The sequence below is a fragment of the Sebastes umbrosus genome, chromosome 5 (genome assembly GCF_015220745.1).
Source record: "Sebastes umbrosus isolate fSebUmb1 chromosome 5, fSebUmb1.pri, whole genome shotgun sequence".
NCBI lineage: Eukaryota > Metazoa > Chordata > Actinopteri > Perciformes > Sebastidae > Sebastes > Sebastes umbrosus.
This window is the reverse complement of record NC_051273.1, coordinates 1,868,184-1,890,634: the sequence shown is the minus strand read 5'-3', so window position 1 is coordinate 1,890,634 and position 22,451 is coordinate 1,868,184. Positions and strand designations below refer to the sequence as shown.

The following is a 22,451-nucleotide window of genomic DNA, read 5'->3' as shown; positions in this document are numbered from 1 at the left end:
AGCATGCACTATCTGCCTTTAAACATGCAATATCTACCTTTAAACATGCACTACCTACCTTTTAACATGCACTATCTGCCTTTAAACATGCACTAGCTACCTTTAAACATGCACTACCTGCCTTTAAACATGCACTATCTACCTTTAAGCATGCACTATCTGCCTTTAAACATGCACTATCTACCTTTAAACATGCACTATCTACCTTTAAGCATGCACTATCTGCCTTTAAACATGCACTATCTACCTTTAAACATGCACTATCTACCTTTTAACATGTATCTTTTATATCTCTATTATTGTTTTTATAATTTATCTATACCTTTACCTCTCCTGTGTTTCACTTTGTTTGCTGTGTGTGTGTGTGTGTGTGTGTGTGTGTGTGTGTGTGTAAGTGGGCTGGTTCTGCGTCCTCCAGAGCGCGCAGGAGGAAGAAGTTCGCACCAGTTTTGCCTCCAATCCAGAGGAGGTTTCAATAGCAGCGGCTCGGCAGAGGAGGGACGCACTGCCAGCTCTCAGAGGATCAGAGGATACCCTCTCACTCCACACTCACACACAGTCTCACACACTCTCCTGAGCCCACCAGAGACCAGTTAAATCCGCAAGAAAACTGCAAACACGCACCAGAGCAGCAGTCGCTCTAATCCGACTGATAGGCGCCAACAATAGAAGAGAAAACTGAGGAACTACTGGACAACTGGAGAGGACAACTTTCTCTTTTTAAATCGCTTTAGTTGAGAGACACTTTTTCTTTTTTCTTTTGACATCTTGGTGATGTCAGAGTGGCTTTGAGAGGAACAACCATCCGTCACAGAACTTCGCTGTTTCATATTCTGAAAGGTAAGACATTAACAGATCTTCTTTCTTACGCATGATCGTGCGTAATTCTTCTTTTCTTTAACTTTTCTCCGCGCACAAAAAAGCTCCGTATTAAACCCGGAGTGGTGCCTTTGAAACGGCTGCCAGAGGGAGAGAGGAGAGAAGGAGAGAGGAAGAGAGGAAGAGGCTTTTTTGCGGTTTTACAACTCCAGGAAGTTAAAAGTTTCAAACACATTTCCATCAAGCCCGAGCTCGCTATGAAGAGCTTTTAAAGTTAAATAATTTGTACAATGACACTCCAACATTTGCCTTCAAGACGCTCACATTTGCATGGGATGATAGTGTTGTTTTCTCTTTCAAGGTAACATAAAATGGTCCAAGAAGGAATGCACAAGTTTCTGATTTGATACCACAGGAGATCCTTTCTTAAATAGGGGATAAACTATTGTGCTCTTATTTGATCTCAGTTTGGCACTTGGTGCGTAAAACTTTAGAATAAACCCTCTCATCTTTTGTGCCTCCGGATGGTTCCGGATGGTTCCCATGCTCCCAGAGGAGACACAGCAGCTCCCATTGAGGAGGTGCATCAATACAAGCAGGATTTCTGTGAGCTGCAAAGTGCATATTATGGATAATGTAATGGAAAATGACATTGTATGTAGCGATGTCTCTTCATGCAACAGTGGAAAGTTACTGTCTGTGTGCTCGTCGTCTCATGTAGTGGGAAAGTACTGAGTGTTGACATTTAACTGGGACTCTGTCTGAGTAAAACAACTCCTTTTCTCAGTCCCTGTGTAGATTTCTATAGAATCACATTGTAATAATCTCCTGCAGTGCAACTCTTCTGCAGACTTTATGTCACTCCTTCTAACCAGTGCCTCTTCTTGCAAGAATAAAATCCAACAAAGACATTTCATCCTTATTTTCAACGTTCATTAGGACTCATCTTGTAATATTGACAGAATTTGCATTACAATATTTACTCATCGTGACACTTTTTGGGTACTTTTACGCACCTTTTGGATGCTTTTACGCACCTGCAAGAGCACCTGAGTGGAGCGCGTAATGAGGATCATTTCTCTCATAATTGTAATATATATTCCACCGCCTCAGTAAATGTTTTGATTAAAATCATCAAGGCAGATTAATAGCTCGTGTTGGGTTTTTTTCTTCCCCTCATCCGGTCCATGTGAGAGCAGCTTCTCTGTGTTTTAATGAGAGACATACCCAGAGAGGAGAGGAGAGGGGATTTGAATAAGTGTATTTATCAGCAGCAGGGTGAAGCCACACTGCCTCCCTTCTACTTTCTCAGGAGAATGAATCATGAACACAAAAAAAAGGTCTTAAAATGGGGAAGGTCTGCGTGGCATACCGGAACTAAACCGTGATTTGCATATGAAAACTCTCCGGCTGAAAGAATTCCTCCAGTGTTGCTGCAGCGTCCAGAGCAGAGCAGTGACAGGCTGCTGCTGCTGCTGCTGCAAACTATACAGATATTCACCCTCCTCAGTCACACACACAGAGTCACTGCTGCAACGTTAAAGGTCCCATATCGTGCTCATTTTCAGGTCCATGCTTGTATTTTGGGGTTTCTACCAGAACATGTTTACATGCTTTAATGTAAAAAAAACACGTTATTTTTCTCTTACTGTCTGTCTGAATATAAATGTAGTCACCCTCTGTCTGAAACGCTCCGTTTTAGCGCATTTCAACGGAATTGCGTTGCTAGGATCCATGTTTACATCCTGTCAGCTGATGTTATTTACATACACTGCAACAGGAAATAAAATGGGACACATTTAGTATGTTTAAACTGTGAAATGGTCTAAATATTGTAGATTTGTGACATCACAAACGGCTTGTTTCAAACGCACAATTTCTGAAAACGGGCTTTGTGTATTTTTCTGTGGATTGAGTGTTTTGATAGTTTCACAGTATTTATATATCACATGAAAATCTCACTTTTTACAATATGGGACCTTTAAGAACGCAACTTTTTTTTTATTTCCTTGTTAAATTATTCATCATATCCACACCCCTCTCTCTCGCACCCCCCCTCCGGGCACATTCATCCTCGCAAAGCCCCTCATTATGCTCCCTCAGACGGACACAAGCAGGAGGCAGGGCGGCTCAACAGCCTTTTCTGTGCTGCTTCCCTCAAACAGGCCACAACATAACGGAACGTGATTGACTCATTTCCCAGGCCCGTGCATGTGTGCCCCGGATGATGGGCCAGTGGGTGGATGACTTTCCCATGGGGCATTTTCTCTTGTAATCTTTAATCACCCCTCGCAGCCAACAATGCCAGCACATCAGTCAGACTCCCCCCCCCCACCACCACCCCTCAGTTCTATCTGAATGGGGTGTTTTTTTAAAGACAGAAAGCGGCCCTGCGACCTGACCCTCCTCACAGAGACATTCCAGGATGCATTGCTAAATGCAAGCTCCAGAGATGGACTATAAAGGAGCCGGAGCCGGAGGGGAGGGTGAGGGTGATGGGAGGGTGAGGGGAGGAAACTCTCCCTTTTCCATCACGCTGTTGTGCCAGCTTTCGTGGTTCTGATGATGTGGATAGTTCAGGAACTCAAACTGTGAGTGATGTTGTGGATGGCGAGGAGGAGTGATGATTTAGACTCATACACTAGTGGAGCGGAGGAATGTGATGGTTTGGATACAAAAAAAATCCCTCCATTCTTGGACGGAGAGCCGTCGCCACAGTCTCTTACCGATTCATTAATGAGCTGTTTGGCTGTCCAAGAGCACCAGACCTGCTTTGGTTTGGCCTGCCTATAGAACAGGTCCAGGTCCTGTGCGGTTCCATCCTTGGCTCCTCGCCCCCCGCCCTCCTATACACTCCACTCCACTCCAATCCCCACATTGGCCCTGAAGTGACAGCAGTGATGGAGCTCGCTACCGAGGACCCCTCCATAAATCTGCCTCCAGACTTCCTCAACGAAAACACACACAGAGAGGCTTCAGGTCCCGCGAGCCCCGGCCGGCCTGCCAGGCGTCTCGTTGGGTGGAATCCGAAATGTCTCTTTATTTGTGTTGAAATTAAACTGTCTTTTATATTCCCTCCCGTTCTGTTAATGAGCTCCATGTGGCAGCAGGCAGGAGGCTTATCCGTCTTGACAAGGAGCTGGAGGGAGCGAAGGAGAGAGAGAGAGAGAGAGAGAGAGACTTAAACAAAGTGAGGGGAGGAAGAAAAAGGGGAGGTCAGGGGCAGTTTGGTGCACGTACACTCACACACACACATCACAGGGGCTGGAGTGCATGTGTCCTGCTCCACCTCCATACATGGAAATAGTGCGCTGATAATCAACTCCGAGTCGATCAGGTGGATGAAAGTTGTGGCTGCATGTTTTGCTTGCTTTAATCATGAGGAGATTGTGGATGATTTTGCAGTTTGATTGATGTCCCTGAAAGTATCGCGTCCATCTGGGAGACGTGTGAACATTTTGTTTTGGCTTTTGTACACAATTTTGCTTGTAATGACCCCAAATTAGAGAGCAGGGTCAAAGCTGTTGTAGAAGTAATTCACATGCAGAGATTCCTCAGATCACACACAGGGGTGGAGAAAGGGTCATTCTCGTGTTCTTAAACACACTGGAAAAAAAACGCACAATCTTACCAAGTGTATTTGATGAACCGGGAAGTATAAAGAGCGGCGAAGGCCTCGGAGGGAGGAGGTCAGGGTGGTGACTTTGCCGTTGTTAGTGTCTCGTGTGAAACCAGAAGAAGGTTGATTTATTTGTCACGTACTTAAGTTACAGTACTTCCGGTGTTATTTAAACCCAAACCGCGATCTTTTCCTAAACCTAACTAAGTAGTTTTGTTGCCTAAACCTAATCAAGTTGATCTTTTTCTAAACCTAACTGGTTTTATTTTGAAAAGACTGGAGCGGAAATGGACATGTGTGTCTCGTGTTGCTGGAAATTCATAGGAAAATGCACGAAAAATACGTCGATGAAAGTCGCGCTGAGCATCACGAAAAAAAAGCTAAATTTGTGTCTGTGTACACGAATCAAATCGATTCACGAACTGCCATGAGACTGTGTTGAAATATAAGACACAATCACCTTAAGTAAGATTTCAGTGAGATTTGTTTTTAGACAATACGTCTTCTTGTTAAGTGAAAACATACTGTTTTTGAGCTTTATTATGACGCACAACACGTCCTAATACTAGTGAGCTCAAAATGAGTTCTCCCAGCTAATTTCAAGATCTCTTTTTATTTTGAAAGATTTAAATGTCACATCTTATTTCAAGAAATCATACAAAGCAAATTTCCACTCATTGGTAGATTTTTTTTTTACTTATTACAAACAACAAAACCTTGTATTCATAATGTTTTTTGAGGTGGCCTTTTTTTCCAGCATTCTGTGCCGGGTTGAAACTGTAGAAGTGTCAAAGACGGCGATGGGAAAGAAGACCATCACTGTTTCCTCCACTGGTGAAACCATTGCAAGCTGCATTTGTCCTTTAATCCCATTACACACAGATTCCACAGCTCTGCCAATTAGAATATGCAGGACGTTTTCCACCCACAATGCTTAGCAAATACTCCCCCTAACAAGTGAAACAAAAAACTATAAATGTATAAATAAACAGATAAAAAACAAAGTTGACACGATTGCGGGTGACCTTGCCTTAAAATTACCCGTTCCTCGTACATTCTTCCCCCGTTCTAATTAAACATTAGACTTTATTTGTTCCAGATGCAGCTCTTTTTTTTTCTTTCTTTTTTTGATGTGTTATTTTGGTGGTAGGGAACTCTGTGGCATGAGAATGGTGCGGCATGCAAAAAAGAGCAGCCCGTGTGACCATGTTGACTCTGCGCTGGTCCGTGCAACCGCAGTGACCCGACGCCGCTGCTCTAATATTCAGATGTCATCTCTCTGCAGACGGCGGAGAGGCTCAGCGGCATGTGGGAGAAGGTTTTAAATCAGTGGTGTCACATGTGAGGAGCACATTGAAGGCACACATCAGATGTGCTAATGGCAGCGGTGATAAAACCCCTTTACAGTGTGAGTGATAGCAGACATCATGTGTAATGACATCAGCGTGGTGGACGGAGCCGAGGCCCTCGCCGTGGTGTTTGGGGGATGTTAGGAATGAAAGACAGCTCTGCACACACCACCTCAGCGCTGTCTCGAGTATTAATAGACATGTCTTTGTTCCGAGTGACACGCTTCTGAAGTGGAATGAGACAAGCTGAGGCGATACGGATCTCCACTCTCTGTGTGAGTCAAACCTCAAAGTGCCACTTAGACGGCTTTCCTTGTGCTCTGTGAAGTTCGGCGGTCTGACGGGAGGCCGGGGCTCAGAGACAACGCCGGAGACGGAGACACTGACAGGAGCTGTCAGGGGCTTTTTTTAAAAGGACGATAATGCAGAAAAGTTTCGAGTGAGGACGTTTGTCCAGGTTTTACTTATCTGCCTCTGTGTTGGGAGTGGTTTGTCAAAAATATCCAGTATCGATACTGGATATTTGAAACGGTTTCAATGCTTATGTTCCGCAGTAGCGGTACGCGAGTACCAGCTGCACTCTCTGCTCTCTCTTCTCTCTTTCACTGCAAAAAAAAAGCAAAATCTTACCAAGTATATTTGTCTAATTACTACTCAAAATATCTCATAACACTTAATATAAGACAAGACACCTAACGGGAAGCATTTCAGTGAGATATAGGGTCTTGATTTTAGACGATGCATCTTGAACATCTTTTTACAGTAAGTGAAAAAGCACGACAACTTATTTTTCGTGCGTTTTCATACGAATGTCCAGCAACACGTAACACACGTGTCATTTCCCGCTCAAGTCTTTTCAAAATAAAACTACTTAGTAAGGAATAGATCGACTTGGTTATAGGTTTAGATAAAGATCAGAGTTTCACCTAATCGCCTTACAAGTAAGATTTCTGTGAGATATAGGGACTTGTTTTTAGACAATGCATCTTGAACATCTTCAATACTAATTCAACTCAGTCTCACAGTAGTTTGTAAAATAAAATAATAATAATACAACTTATGAATCTATTTGATTCGTGTACATCAACACGAATTTACCTTTTTTCGTGACGCTCAGCACGACAACGTATTTTTTGTGCGTTTTCACGTGTCATTTCCTGCCCCAGTCTTTTCAGAATAAAACTACTTAGTAAGGAATAGATCAACTTGGTTATAGGTTTAGGAAAAGATCGCAGTTTCACCTAATCACCAACCACCTAACAGGTAAGATTTCAGTGAGATACAGGCTGTTTATGACACACAACACGTCCTAATACTAGTGAGCTCAAAATGAGTTTTACCTGCTAATTTCAAGATCTCTTTTTCTCTTGAAAGGCCTAAATATCACCTCTTATTTCAAGAAAGTGAATTTTCACTCATTCACAGATTACGGGGCTGCACGGTGGTGCAGTGGTCGCCTCACAGCTAGAGGGTTGCAGGTTCGAATCCGGCTTGTTGACCTTCTGTGTGGAGTTTGCATGTTCTCCCGGTGTTAGCGTGGGTTTTCTCCGGGTGCTCAGGTTTCCTCACACAGTCCAAAGACATGCAGGTTAGGTTCATTGTTGACTCTAAATGTTCCGTAGGTGTGTATGTGAGCGTGAATGGTTGTCTGTCGGTGTACCCCGCCTTCGCCCAATGTCAGCTGGGATCGGCTCCAGCACCCCCCCGCGACCAAGAATGGGATAAGCGGTTACGGATAACGGATGAATGGATGGATGGCAGATTACGACGTCACACACTATTTTATCTTTTAATAAAAATCTAAAGTTTTATGCACTCAATGTTGCGTACATTTTGCCCGTGGTATTGAATATCTGTATTTTTCAAGGTATTGTATTGGAGTTAGAAATTCCAGCATTGTGACTCGTAGGGAGGAGAAAAGGCCGAGATAAAGTACTGTATGTGTACAAGTGTGAAAGAGATTATTGTTGATGAAAAAGCCGTGATCAAGGAGAAGAGAGAGAAGACAAGGGGGAGGGCGAGCAGAGGAAGGGGGGAGGGAGAGAGGGGTCATTAAAAGGACACCATCTCGCTTGCAGTAAATGGCAGTAAAGTATCTGGCTAATCTGCCATCATTACGCTGATTAAATCACCAGGGATTTGGCGTTCCCATCAGCTGCAATCAATGGGGGAAAATCAATAGACAGGGGATACGTGAGAGGCTCTCTCAGCCACGGTCAGCTGTCCTCGGCCTCGGCTCCATCTGTGCACTGCACCGCTAAACATTTTTATATTAGCATCAATAAAAGTTAAACGACATGGATTTTGGGGATTTTTGTCTTAAGCGTTTTATGAAATAGCGCGGTTCCCCTGGAGTTTCCAGAAATGTCTTTTCCTTCACACGTCTGTATTTAAATCTAATCCCCTCTTTCCTCTCTGTGGCCAGCAGCGCTCATTCACTCTCTCCTTTTTACTTTCAGTCTGCCGTCACACAGTTTTAATGTTAATTAAGGTTAAAACTAAAAGGGGAGAAAACACATTTTAACATAAAATAAAATATGTAGTGGAAACTAATTAAAGCAGAGCTCTACTAAAGGCATTGTGACGTCTGTTGCCAAAGCTCGGCATTGCCAAATGGAACTCGAGCTAATGGCAGAATGAAAGGAAAGAAAAAGGACGCCAAAAAAAAAGAAGCCATTCAGAACTTCCATTGAAAAAATAGACATTTTGAACACATTGTTACTGATATGAGCCAACGACATCGAGTGATAATGTGCAACATTTTCAGAAATACAGTCATTTGTTTTCTTGCCGGGAGTTAGACGAGAACATAGATACCACTGACAGGTGTTGATTATCTTAGCTTAGCATAAAGACTGGAAGCAGGTGGAAACAGCTAGCCTGACTTCGTCCAAAGGTGAAAAACCTGCCTACCAGCACCTCTAAAACTCAGTAATTAACACGTTGTATATCTCATTTGTTTAATTCATACATAAAGTAAATGTAGAAATGACAAGTCGAGGTTTTACGGAGGGTTATGTGCGGGACTGTTTCTTGGACGAGAGTAGTGTTTCCTCTCTGTAGCCCTTTAGTCTTTAACCTTGAACCTGTACCGTCTTTGGTGAAAGTGCTTTTAAAGTTTTATCTCATCTTGGTGTGAGCTACAGAGTCACTTTATATTTTATAAACATGCACGATTATGAAAACAGGATTAAGGATATTTGACCACTGGTTGTAGTTACATGTCCTGTTACTGAACTCTGCTAATTTGATTTCATTTGCTGTTTGTTTTAAGTAGGTTATTTGGCATTTCATGTGGAAATGTTATGTTGCTGTTTTAGCCAGGTCTCCGTTGAAAAGGATATTTTGAATCTCAATAAGAATATCATGGAAAAATTAAAGGCCTTTACACAAGATCTAGCTCTCAGACAGAAAACAAACAAGCTTGTTTCCCCCAGAAATCCTTTAAAATCCAACATAAACTCATGCTTCTGTTTCCAGGATTGAGCGTATTCTGTAAATGACAGGTCAACTGAAGATAACAATAATATAATAGTCATTATTTCTGTGTCTTTCAGAATGAGGCAGTGTAAAGGTTGGAGTGTGGCGGTGGCGGTGCTGCTGGTGCTGTTGGGTCTGGGTCTGGGAGCTTTGGCCCAGAAGCTGCCCACGAGAGACGAAGGGCTCTTCCAGATGCAGATCAGAGACAAGACGCTGTTCCACGACTCCTCCGTCATCCCGGACGGAGCTGAGATCAGCGGCTACCTGTTCAGGGACACGCCCAAAAGGTGAGAGCTGCTCAGACAGACAACGTCTGATTACAACTGTCTACATGTTGTTCACCTGACTGACTGAGATACTCATAACAACCACCGAGGAATACATTAAACCTCCCTCACCAAAAAGAAGGTTATTCAAGTGTATTCAATTAGTATACTTCTTTTAAGAGAGCATACTTTCAATTTATTTTTTATGTACTTATCAGAGATATACTTAACAAAAGTATACTTAAGTGTACTTGGCTCATACTGACAAGTATACAGAAAAGTTTAGGTATTTTTGGCTTATAGTCCTACTTGTACTTTTTGGATTGAGATATACTTAAAAAAAGTATAATTAAGTAGTTTTATTCAGACTCGAATCTCTGCTAACAAGTGGGCTACACATGTACTTGCAGTATAGAAAACTATTAAACTAGTAGTTTACAGAGAGTACACTTTAAAGTATACTTTTATAAACTAAAAAGTGTGCCAATTTAGTCCCAAGAAGTATTAAAGTAAAACACTTACAAGTATACTACTAGTATAGTGGCAGTACAAAATAAAACTTAGATGTAAACTAGTTGTGTTTATAAACTAAAAAGTGGGCCAATTTAGTCCCAATAAGTATTTTATAAATATAAATAAGTATATACTTGACCTTTACTTATGTGTTCTTCATAAAATAAACTTGAAGTATACTACTTGTTCGTAAGGGCTGCAGATGGCCACTTACTGGGAATAGAAAGGAAACATGAGAAGTTGCTTTGTAACGTGATCTATTACGCAAAACCTAAATAATAAATGAGAAAGTGGTGTTGGTGTGATTGAGTGTCAGGTCAGAGAGAGAGACCAAGGTCAGCGGTACCATAATATCACCACAGTCTGCTCAGGCATTTCACCCCAGACGTTATTTTGGATAACGTCAAAATGTGATGTCAGTATTGAACCTGTTATTTCCCCCACAGGTACTACTTTGTGGTGGAGGAAGACAACACACCCCTGTCTGTGACGGTGACACCTTGTGACGCTCCTCTGGAGTGGAAACTAACCCTGCAGGAGCTGCCGGAGGAGGCCAGCGGAGAGGGATCAGGTATAATTGACATCAGGCAGCAGTGGAAGAGGTTAATGACACGTTATGTGGAAATATCACTACACACAATTAACCCACGCACTGATGTTAGGCTTTTGTGTTTTTGGTGGGTTTTAATTAAGTCACAGTCGCAGCGTCTAGTCTGACCACTTATGATGTCTGACTCGGCCCAAGCTGACGTCTGTAATTTCAGAGAGAAGTGCTCCGCTCTAGTCGACGCGCTGAATCAAAGCCATTACATCCCTTTACTTAAGCTGTCTTCTTGGTCTTCTTAAGGTAAATCTGTCTGCCTGTCTTCCTTCCTCTTCTCCTTTCCTTTCTTCTGCCTCATGTTAAAACTTTCTCCATCTGGAGGCCGTCCTTTCAACACGGCACATCTTGCCAGATGACTAAAGCGGTGGTTTAGAGCGGAGATGTGTGATGTGAGCATATATTTGAATATCAATACACGAGCACCTGCCTGTCAGATCGAATATTACAAAATGATTTATTGGGTTGTTCCACCGTTGGAGACGTGTACCTCGCCTCAAGAGAAAAGAATTCATCTCTAAGTAGAAGAAGAATTTTTAATGTGTTAGTTGAACTTCTTCTGCTGCTCTTTTCGCTAAACGTCTCTAGTGGGAGTAGATCTAATTTTTAGCGCACCGCTGAGCACACTCTCTGGTTGACAAACATAATATTATGCTTGGGCCGTCTCTCTCTCTCACGTAGAAGCTACAAGGCGCCTCTTTGTAGCACAGCTTTCCCCGGAAAGGCAGAGTGAATGCCGGCCTGTGATCTTTGGGGATGTTTGGAGTGAAAACATGGCTGCCATGTGAGCGGCTAATCGTCCGTGAGGCTCACAGAGCTTCCTCAACATATCAAACATTTTTAGCGTGGGTGGAAATTACTTTTCATCAGAGCCAAAAATTAAATAGTAAAAGGTCATGACTACAGATTAGATGCAGTGTCAATCCAGCCGATTAGACTGTTGTCAGGCATTTGAATAGGCGTTATCAGTCGTTATAAGCCCCATAGACGTGGGCCAATAGGGGCCTACTACACCTACTAGTAGGTTTTATCATCAGTTTACATGGTAAGATGGACGAAATACAAAACACAGAGTTTTCACCCAGGAGACTGTAGTTCACATCCCGTTTAAAACCAACAATGTGTAGTTGTCTTTGTGTTATTTTTATTCAAAACACGATGTTTTCCCCTAAATTTAAGTTGTAGTTTTGTTGCTTAAACCTAAAGAAGTTGTAGTTTTGTTGTCTAAACCTAAAGAAGTTGTAGTTTTGTAGCCTAAACCTAAAGAAGTTGTAGTTTTGTTGCCTAAACTTAAAGAAGTTGTAGTTTTGTTGCCTAAACTTAAAGAAGTTGTAGTTTTGTTGCCTAAACCTAAAGAAGTTGTAGTTTTGTAGCCTAAACCTAAAGAAGTTGTAGTTTTGTTGCCTGCCTGTTAGAACGTGTTGCTTTTAAGTTTCACTTTTACAACGTAGTAGGTGTAGTAGGCTCCTACTGACCCACATCTATGGTGCTTATAGCGACTGATGACGCCTATTTAATGGCCTGATAACAGTCGAATGTGGTGGTCAATCAAAGAGCTCATGTTGTGCCTGTTTGTGTTCCAGGAGAGCCTGAACCTCTGGACCAGCAGAAGCAGCAGGTGACCGTGGACGAGGGGACGGAGCTCTTCACCTACAAGGGTAACGACGTGGAGGCGTACGTGGCCACCAGCACGCCATCCGGCCTCTACCAGCTGGAGCTGCTGTCCACGGAGAAAGACAGCAACTTCAAGGTGTACGCCACCACGACTCCAGAGTCCGACCAGCCCTACCCGGAGCTGCCCTACGACCCCCGCGTGGATGTGACCGCACTGGGCCGCACCACCGTCACCCTGGCCTGGAAGCCGACGCCGACGGGCTTCCTGATGGGCCAGCCCGTCCAGTACTGTGTGGTGATCAACAAGGAGCACAACTTCAAGAGCATGTGTGCTGCTGAAGCGAAGATGAGCGTTGACGACGCCTTCATGCTGGCTCCGAAGCCCGGCAGAGACTTCAGCCCGTTTGACTTTGCCCACTTTGGCTTTGACAATGGTTTTGGCAAAGACCGAGGCCTCACGAGTAACAAGATCTCGCGGTCGTACGCAACCAAGCCCAGAGCTTTAGATATTCAGAAGGTGTGTATAGGCAATAAAAACATTTTCACCGTGTCAGACCTGAAACCAGACACGCAGTATTACTTTGACGTGTTCGCTGTGAACTCTGCGACCAACACCAGCACGGCGTACGTGGGAACCTTCGCCCGCACTAAAGAGGAAGCTCGTCAGAAGACGGTGGAGCTGAAGGACGGCAAAGTATCGGACGTTTTCATCAAGAGAAAGGGCAGCAAGTTCCTCCGCTTTGCTCCCGTGTCCTCCCACCAGAGGGTCACTCTGTTTGTCCACACGTGCCTGGACGCCGTCCAGGTGCAGGTGAGGCGCGACGGCAAGCTGCTGCTCTCCCAGAACGTGGAGGGGGTGCGGCAGTTCCAGCTGCGGGGGAAGCCAAAAGCCAAGTACCTGATCCGTCTGCGGGGCAGCAGGAAAGGAGCCTCCACTCTGAAGGTGCTGGCCACCACGCGACCCAGCAGCAAGCAGCCCTTCCCATCGCTCCCGGAGGACACGCGCATCAAGGCCTTCGACAAGCTGCGCACCTGCTCCTCCGCCACCGTGGCCTGGCTGGGCACGCAGGACCGCAACAAGTTCTGCATTTACCGCAAGGAGGTGGCTGACAATTACGGCGAGGAGCAGCGACGCCGGGAGCAAAACCAGTGCGCCGGGCCGGAGACCCGCAGGAAGTCAGAAAAGGTCCTGTGCAAGTACTTCCACAGTCCGAACCTGCAGAAAGCTGTGACCACAGAGACCATCACGGGTCTGGAGGCGGGAAAGACCTACCTGCTGGACGTTTACGTGGTGGGACACAGCGGCCACTCGGTGAAATACCAGAGCAAACTGGTGAAAACAAGGAAATACTGCTAAATGACTCTGCAAAGAATAAATCTATTATAAATATATATATTAAATAAGTTTATTTAACTCTAAGTGATATTCTACTAAGGAGTGTATACAGACTGACTACTCACACAGCGGACGGGCCTGTGGCAGTGACTGAACTGTTTGTAGAGAGAGAGAGATATCAACCTGTATATTTATGTTTACATTTCATTGCGGCACCTCTGGGTGGCCCACGGTGCGATGGTGCTTTGATACCAGGCTCGTCGTCTTGACATGATGTTGCCACTGGGGAGGCAGAACTTCAAAGAAGATCATCTCGTGCGTTTCTCTTTGTCGCTGCATGACATTTTGCTTTTGTCTGTCACAGTCGTGCGTTCCTTCAGTCTCACATCACGGAGGAGCTGCCTGCGTTGTATAGATCTCTCACTGCATATTCACTACATGTTTTAGGAGGAATTTAAATTATTTTATACTTTTCGTCTCTCTCTTTTTTTGTCTGTTTTTATTGATGACAATAATAACTGTTACGAGGAAATTCCAGTTTTTATGAGGAAGCTGTCGTAGTCCAGACATTCCCCTTCTGTATCTCAGCCAGTGTTTTTTGCTCTAGAGCCCATCCTGTAAATGTGTTCTGTGCTGGAGATGTGTGTTATTATCACTGTATCGCTGTGTGTGTGTGTGTGTGTGTGTGTGTGTCACATGTACAGAGTTGTCCTGCCAATATTCATGTACATAAACACTAAATATAGAACCAGTAATCCCTCTGTCACCCTGGGTGTCATGTTCTTTTGCTGAACAGTTAACATCAACGGTCGCGGCTCCGAGATGAAAGAGAACACTGGGTATTGTTTTTATAGACGCAGACATCTAAATCAGGGCCGCACGAGCTCCACTCGATACTCGGAGTGATTTGAAATGATAACTTGATCCCCAAAATGATTTGTGACGAGAAAAGACCGACAGAGGATGAAATGATTTGCTGGAAATAACTTTAAAGACACAAGTGGTGCCCGAGCTCAGCTAAAATCACAATCAGTGTCTCGTAGATGTACGGTAATAAATCAGTGCATCTACTTATGAGTGCATTTCTTTGTCTCTGCTGGAGAACTATTCATGTTTTATGTGGAGGAATTTTCAAAGAAAAGCCTACTTAGAAGTGCACAAGAAAGTCAGAGCAGAAATGTAAGTTTGTTTTATCCCAGTGAGTACAAACCATCTGTTCCACATGGTCCCCTTTTATTATTTAAAAACAGACTTTATATGCTGCTGCTCTCTACACTGATCTCCCTCATGACGAAATACAACAGGATGTTGTCAATATAATTTGTGACAAATATATCACACACCATTTTGTTGTGTTTATCTACTTTAAAGTGGCACTATGTAACATTTGAGAGAAGAGATAATACAAACATCCCCTTACTAATTAAAAATGTTATTCCTGAGCAACAAAATCATTGCTCACTTTAATACTGCTACAGCATTACCTGCAGTGTGTTCCAATCCACGTACTTCCAGAAGTGCACTGCAATGTTGCGCACTTTGTGCACTCTGTACTCACTTGAGTGGTGCGTAAATTTCAGCGGGGTAGGGTTGTCTCAAATCGAATACTCTGCGGCGCACTGACCGGAAATGACGATCGCAACATTTGACCGCGGCTCGCTACCCGCCAAAAATCTTCTGAAAAAAAATGAAAGCAGAGTGGAAATTACTTTTCCAACGTCGTCGCCTACGATGTGTCCTCCTGTTGGCTGATAATGCACCGGTATATTTACGTATTGTATTGTTTTATTCTGTTATCTACGTATGTTTGAATAGTGGGCGTGGCTCCGCCCCTTCCGCTACGTAGCCAAGATGGCGACAGTTGAGTGTGGAAAGTGTCCAGCGTTCCACACTCAACGATCTGACCGTTTTGAGTACAACATCCAGGTACTTTGAGTGCACTGCATTTTGCCGTACTTCCCAGTGTGAACGCACTTATGCACTCAAAGTAGTAAGTGTAAGTACAGAAGTACGCGGATTGGAACACACTCTTGGTCTGGTTATGACCAGCAGCTTATGCCAGCTAATGTTAGCAAACTTTATATCAGCAAACTTTCAATAGATATCAAGTTCAAGTTCAACACAGAAATTTGTCCCTGATAGGCAACTGGTTTTGACGCAGCGACAACAACAACAACAACAACAACACAACACAGGGCTGGACACGTAAGATAAAAAACACACACACACACACATGACCACGTACTAAAACACATAAATACAGGAGTAAAAAAAGATGAATACTTGAAATACGAAAAGTTACAGTATTACTGAAAACAACAGGCGTGGTTGGAGATGTGCTGATGTTAGATTCTAAATGCAGTCGATGGGATATTGTAACTGTGTGTAACTGACATTACTGCCACGCTATGCTAGCATGTCACAGATAAACATTTAAATAAACACGGTATGTTTACTTCTCGTTGAGTATTTTAAGAATGTTAATTTAGGAGCAATAAAGTCAGTAAACTAATTCAGCAGCCCAGTCGCCAGGAGAAAATGTTGGCATTGTACGTTTCTGCAAACCACGGATATGCTGAAGGTGGATGGATGGGTTGTTCGGGCAGAGCCAGTGACGTAGTATATGGAGCAGCCATGATTATTGAAAGTTCCGTAGTATAATAACTACGGAAGTGGGAGGTGGGAGTGGTGATGGACGGGTCAAACAAACACAGGACTTTGCTGGTCGTGTCCCGTGTGAAACCAAAGGTAAACGTTGAGTTTACGGTTGTCATGTTTCGTTGTTCACTTCGTTGTTTGTGTTGTTCTTTACGTTGTTCTTTACGTTGTTCGTTACGTTATTACGTTATTATTTGAACACAAACCATGATCTGTTCCCTAACCTTAACCAAGTAGTTTTGTTGCCTAAAACTAATCATTTCACAATGTTAACCACGTATCATTATGAGTTTCTGCAAGCGTAATACGAGGCTGTAAAGCAATATCTATCTCAAGTTTGCAGCTAACATTAGCAGCCATAAGCTACTGATCATATCAGACCAAGTGAAGCTAGAAGTAATAACCAAGTGTATTAAAGTGAGCGATGGTGCATTTTTGGCTAAGCAATTCACACCTAAAACACCTAAAAGTATATACTAATCAAAATTGCACTTGAGTTTTGGATGTTTTTTTAAATGACACCATTCCAAAATACAAAAAAGCAGGTGATACTAAACAGGCCACCATCTCTAAAGCAATCTTTCTGTTCACCTATTTAAATGCATATACTTAAAAAACTGTGTAGAATTGGGTGACTTGCGATACTACTTAACCATTAGACACAGTTAACCACAAATAAGCGGAGAGAAAAGCCAGACACACATCAGTGCACATATCCACACGTTCCAATTAAGAGCAGTCTCAGGTGAATGGAAATGCTCTCTCTGTTGTGGCCAAGAAAAGCAGCTGCTGCTCTTGAATTGCCATGTTTCCATCCCGCCCCTGATTCTGGGTAGCTGCACTCCCGATTCATCGCCACAACTCGCTGTCAATCACGCGGCCGCTGGTCAGAGGAAATGCAGCGAGGCTCCACCTGGCTTCCATTAACCTGCCGTTGCCCTGGAATAATGTGGAGGAGCTTCCAGAGAGCTGTGGGAGCGTCATGGATATCCCTGTAAACCGCCACTAATAAAGTTGGCCAGCTCTCTGCTCAAATGTTCTGCTGCTGCATGTGTGAATAAGATCTGCTGTGTGAAGTCCCTGGCGTCTTTAAAGAGTCTCCCGGTCAACTCAAGAGGTCTCGGATGGAAAAAAACATGCACTTGTATTTGCTTCAGGAGATCTCCTCGTGCAAACACACATATACAGAGAAACCTCTATCCCAGAGCTAACCATCTGCAGGGCTGTCCGTGTTTATCTACTGCGTGGTAATGAGCGCAGGGCTTTGATCTCGGAGTTTTGTATATATGTGTGCACATGGAGCAGGGCAAGGAGTGGAGACAGACATGTAGTGCCCGGTCAGGGTAAGTGGTGGAGTAATCACAGCGGCGCACGGAAGAGCCGGCTCTGATTCCTGGTTTGGTTAGTTTGACTTACGAGCAGACTGGATTCAGACTGATGTGAGCCGTCGAGCTGAAGACACAAACTCAAACAATCCGAGGCTGTAAATGATGTGGTGGACGAACTTATAGCGTCAGGAAATCTAAATAAGAGTTGATAGATTTTGCATCAGGGCTGCTCCCTCTCTGAGTCGACCAATCGGTCGTTTTGGTTTTAGTTGACTAACATTTCTTTAGTCGATTAGTTGTTTTTTATGTTTTTTTTCATGCTGAATGACTTATTTCTAAGAAACTTGTGAGCACATCTCTGGTAAACACCAGATTTAAAGTGGTGCTTTTGTGGGATTCTTTGTACAAACTCAGTTTTACAGATCTGTCGATTAAATCAACTAATCGATTTGTTGACAAAATTGTACGAGTGTTCGTCGACTATGAATTTCTTCGGTCAAGGACAGCCCTAGTTTGCATAATAGAAGTATTATGAAAGGCATATAAGGTCTAATCTCAGAGGGTCAAAGATCTTATTAAGTACTTCAAAGAAATAACTCAACATTTTAGGATTATTCACTTTCTTGCCGATAATGAGATGAGAAAATTGCTACCACTCTCTTGAACAAGAGTTGTATCAATCGACTCAGGTACTTTGCAAGAAAGCAAATAGAGTGCTCCAGGGATGACGTATTATTGTAGTCCAACCAGGAAGTTAGCATCGCCCGAGTTCCCTCGACATAAAAACCAATGGGATTGTTCCATTGGCTTTTGGATTATTGCAGAAAGTGCTACGTGGCAAACACACGTTTAGTTACGCGTTTTGCTCAGCAAGATAATCTCCACTCCAATGAACATCACTCTGACTGGCACAGCTGTGAATGCAACAGAAATAAAAAGCCAAAGTTAGGCTATAAACAAACTACACCACGGTCGCATGACTTCACGTCACCACCCCTAAGCTAAAGGAAGACGAGTCGGCGTGATGACCTTTAGAAGTCTCATTTAGCAGCTTTTTTAAGACACGTAAAAGCTTCAAAATTCACTAAAGTGGGATATTTATTGATGTATTTTATAGAACAAAATGTTAAAATCTCTTCAACTTGTGTTAACCACAGACCTTATTTCAGGCATCTAAATAAAATCTTATTCCTGGGACTCATTCCTGCAGCTCTCTATAAGCCTACTTACCAAAATGTCAAATGATTCCTTTATAAAGTGGTTCTCCTCTCTGTTGATGAAATGATGAAATAGCATCAGTTTTACAAGCCATCCAGAAAATACCCCTGAGAACATTTCAACACTGGGAAAATAAACTTATATTCAATATCCAAATCTTTTCATTTGTGGATTTGGTCTGTGGTTGAGCAGCAGCATTTCTGTCAATGAAGTGTACAGGACCATGATGCTGCCAGCTGATCAGGGTAGTGGTTCATGAATAATGTCATTAAAGGAATAGTTCAACATTTTGGGAAATATTTTGCCTCAGTTTTCTTGCCAACAGTGAGATAAGAACACTGGTTTACCATTTACTGCATGTCTGTGAGCGAGGAGTAAATTAGCTTAGCTTAGCATAAAGACTAGAAACAGGTGGAAACAGCTAGCCTGGCTCGGTCCAAAGATAAAACAAACAAACAGACTGACGGCCAGCGTGTCCGTCTCCTTAGTGTGTGAATGTCTGCTATCTGAGGTCCAGCACGCTGCTGCATTTAAAGGGAGAGGATGATTAGACAATATGCACAACAGCTGTTCCAATCAGCTCACCTGGCCCAGCTCTCATGATCCTCCCACACACCTCTCTCTCTCTCTCTCTCTCTCTCTCTCTCCTGCAGCTGAATGACAATCATACCCATCTCCACAGTAAGTAATCATGAGCCAGACAACGGAGCTTCCATGTTGTTGTTTCATAATTATACACAACCCAACCCGTTCCAAACAACGCGATTGGTTGACGCTCTTATTTGTGGTGCGAAAGCTCAGAAAAATCGGCCTTGTTAAGACAAAAAAATTACGTCGCTTTTTGCATATTTGCATTCTGCAAATAAGGGTTTATTATTATTAGAATAAGAGTTATTCCTTTAGTTAATAACCCTCACACAGGCAGTTTCACTGAAGAAGTTTCTCCACGTTTTGGAGAAAATAATTTCACATATGTGCTTCATAGATTTGCAACCGTTGTAATTTGTAACAGAAGAAGAACTCCCATCAACGAAGGGCTTTAGGAGTTGGCATTTGTGTGCCTTGTTTTGTGTTTGCGTGCCTGAACGCACTTGCTGCTCAACTTTAGAGCTGAGTGACACTTTTGGACAGAGATGGTGAAAAGGAGGAAAGGCTCGAGCAAGAATCCAAACAGAGAGAGAGAGAGACAGCAAACAGACGGACACGCTGGGAGGGCTTTGAGGGTAACTCCTACATGGCGGAGAAAAGCAGTGAAAGGAAGCTCCAGGGGCTGCTGCCATCTACGGGGTTGGTACAGCACCAGAGACTTAAAATGAAATGATTCGGCCTTACACTGGTGCCACTGTTGTAGAAATCTCCAAAGTAAACAGTGTGAAATGAAATTATGACGCTTTGAAATCTCACAGAGAGAGAGAGAGAGAGAGCGATGGAGCACCGGCAGCGAGGTAAAGAGGAGTATAGGCCGTGATGAAAACGATTCCACTTCAGCAGCTCCCGGGGATAGATCAGTGTCGAGGCTCCGGTCCAAACCAGCTCTGATTTAGCAGAGAAAGCCAAGGAGAAATCGGAGGCTTTCTTCCAAACCCATCCTGACCAAGAAGAGCCCATTCCCAGGAAGGGTGGAGAGGGACCAGTGGCCCTCGGGGCATCGCCCTGTCTCAGCTGATCTCCATTAGGATAACTCATGTAGAGAAGAAAATAATGACATGATTTTAATTTAATCCTGCTGTATATTTAACTCTATCAGCTCAGTTCTACTATCATACACAGACATGAAGGATCCTGTACACATGGCATGATCCCTGGATGAGGATCCTGTTATGGTGCACTTGAATATGATTATGCGGGTGTACATATCAGCCTCGTGTGTTTGTGTATTTGTGTACTGCCATCGTCCCCGAGCTGCAGCATAGGGGTGGTCCCACCGCTCTCTTGTGCTCATGAAATCACTTCTAAGTGCCTGTAATTTCTCATGCTTCATCAGTACTGTAATTTTCAGAAAGGCTCCCTCTGAAGACCCCTCCCTTTTTAGTGGCGACCCGGGGTTGTCAAATGAAAACATCATTTATCCAGTGACCTCGGGAGCTTCAGGAAATGGTTTGCTGGCTGTTCAACGACAGCCTTGAAATAGGGAGCTGTGGTGAGGAGACCACGGGGGGGTGGAGGCGGGGGGGGTTTGTGAAACATGAAACAAAAGGTGGTCTGGCCCCTCAATCTACAGTATCAGGTTTGAGAGATTTCAGAAAAATGCACACATCCATTTGGAAAAATCTTGTATGGAGCCATTTGTATGTTTGCCAAACTGAGGTTTTTCCTCCAGTGAAAATATTTACTTAAAACAAAAAAAAGAAACTCTGAAAGTATTTATTTCAATGCAATCCTTTCCCCTCACCATGTCCTAAATGTGGTTTCTGTAGTTTTTGGCCCGCAGAGACTCGACTGGCAGTCCAGCCAGCTCCGTGGCTGGGTGGGTACGTTCAGGTTCAAAGTCTCCGTCCTGCAGGGATTTATGATCACAATTTCTTTTGTTTAAAATATTTTTTAAAGTCCTCAATGCATCATTGTCCGCTAGCGCCGGTTTGTTCATGTGTAGGCTTTGTCATCACTTCATAGGGCCGTTCAGCGAAAGCTTCTTTCACTCATACACGCCCGCATTAGTCAGAAATTGGTGAAAGACGTCTGGGAACAAAGCCTTCTTGATATGTGCTCCCAGCGCACCGAATAGTCAGATTTCACAATAAAAGAGCTGGTGATGATTTTAGTGATTTTAATCCAAGTGTGCTCCAGTGCCAACGGAGATACCGTCCATGTGTGTTTGTGTGCTTTATGGAGGGAACAGACCAGAAGTTTTTCAGCCATGCGTGGCTTTATGAATGGCAATCTGTCAGTCTGTCCGCCTTTAATCCAGACTGAAATATCTCAACAGCTATTGGATGGATTGTCATGAAATGTTGAACAGACATTCATGTTTTCCCGAAGGATGAATCTGTCTGACGTTGGTGATCCTCCAACTTTCCGTCTAGCGCCACCATGAGCTTGACGTTTGTGGTTTTTGAGTGAAATGTCCCAACAACTATTGGATGGACGACCATGAAATGTGGTGCAGACATCCGTGTCCCCCTCTGGATATGAATTATAATAACTTTGATTGTTTTAAATTTTTGATCAATATTTCAAATCTAGCTCCGTCTTTGGGTCAAAATTTAAATGTTGCCATTACTAATCCTGAGAATTAGAAGTACAAATAAAAGTAGGTCTAGTATTTTGTTATTTTCATTCTTTAAAAGTCACCAGAATGCAGAAAACAAAGTCTCTGAAACTAACATTTTTTCTTGGGGAGGACCCCGAGACTCCCTGCTTTGGTTTTGAAATCCTCCCTATTTTTGAGTTCTCAAGGTTGGCAAGTATGATCCTGACTGAGATGTCCTGCTAAACCCCCACACGCCTCGAAAGATTGTGAGTTATCTGGGCAGACCAGACTCTCCACCATCTTAAAACGTCCAGATCAGGATTATCATCCAGCTCGCTATCATCTTGTAATGGGGTCCCGGCATTAGCAGAAGAGTCTCTCTCTCTCTCTCTCTGTGAGTGTCTTTTGTGCAGGTGTTGGAGATCAGAGCTGCTGGGGATAACCCTGAGATCTTAGTGAA

At 43.5% G+C, this 22,451-nt stretch overlaps 1 protein-coding gene across 1 annotated transcript; it reads left to right on the top strand.

The window, feature by feature from the left end:
- The first annotated feature begins 447 nt into the window (after positions 1 to 447).
- Positions 448 to 14,358, top strand: ndnf (neuron-derived neurotrophic factor). Its single transcript, XM_037771038.1, has 4 exons — positions 448 to 840; positions 9,345 to 9,554; positions 10,493 to 10,617; positions 12,231 to 14,358. The coding sequence occupies exons 2-4, from the start codon at positions 9,346 to 9,348 to the stop codon at positions 13,616 to 13,618; spliced, it is 1,722 nt and encodes a 573-aa protein (XP_037626966.1). The 5' UTR covers positions 448 to 840; position 9,345; the 3' UTR covers positions 13,619 to 14,358.
- The last annotated feature ends 8,093 nt before the right edge of the window (positions 14,359 to 22,451 follow it).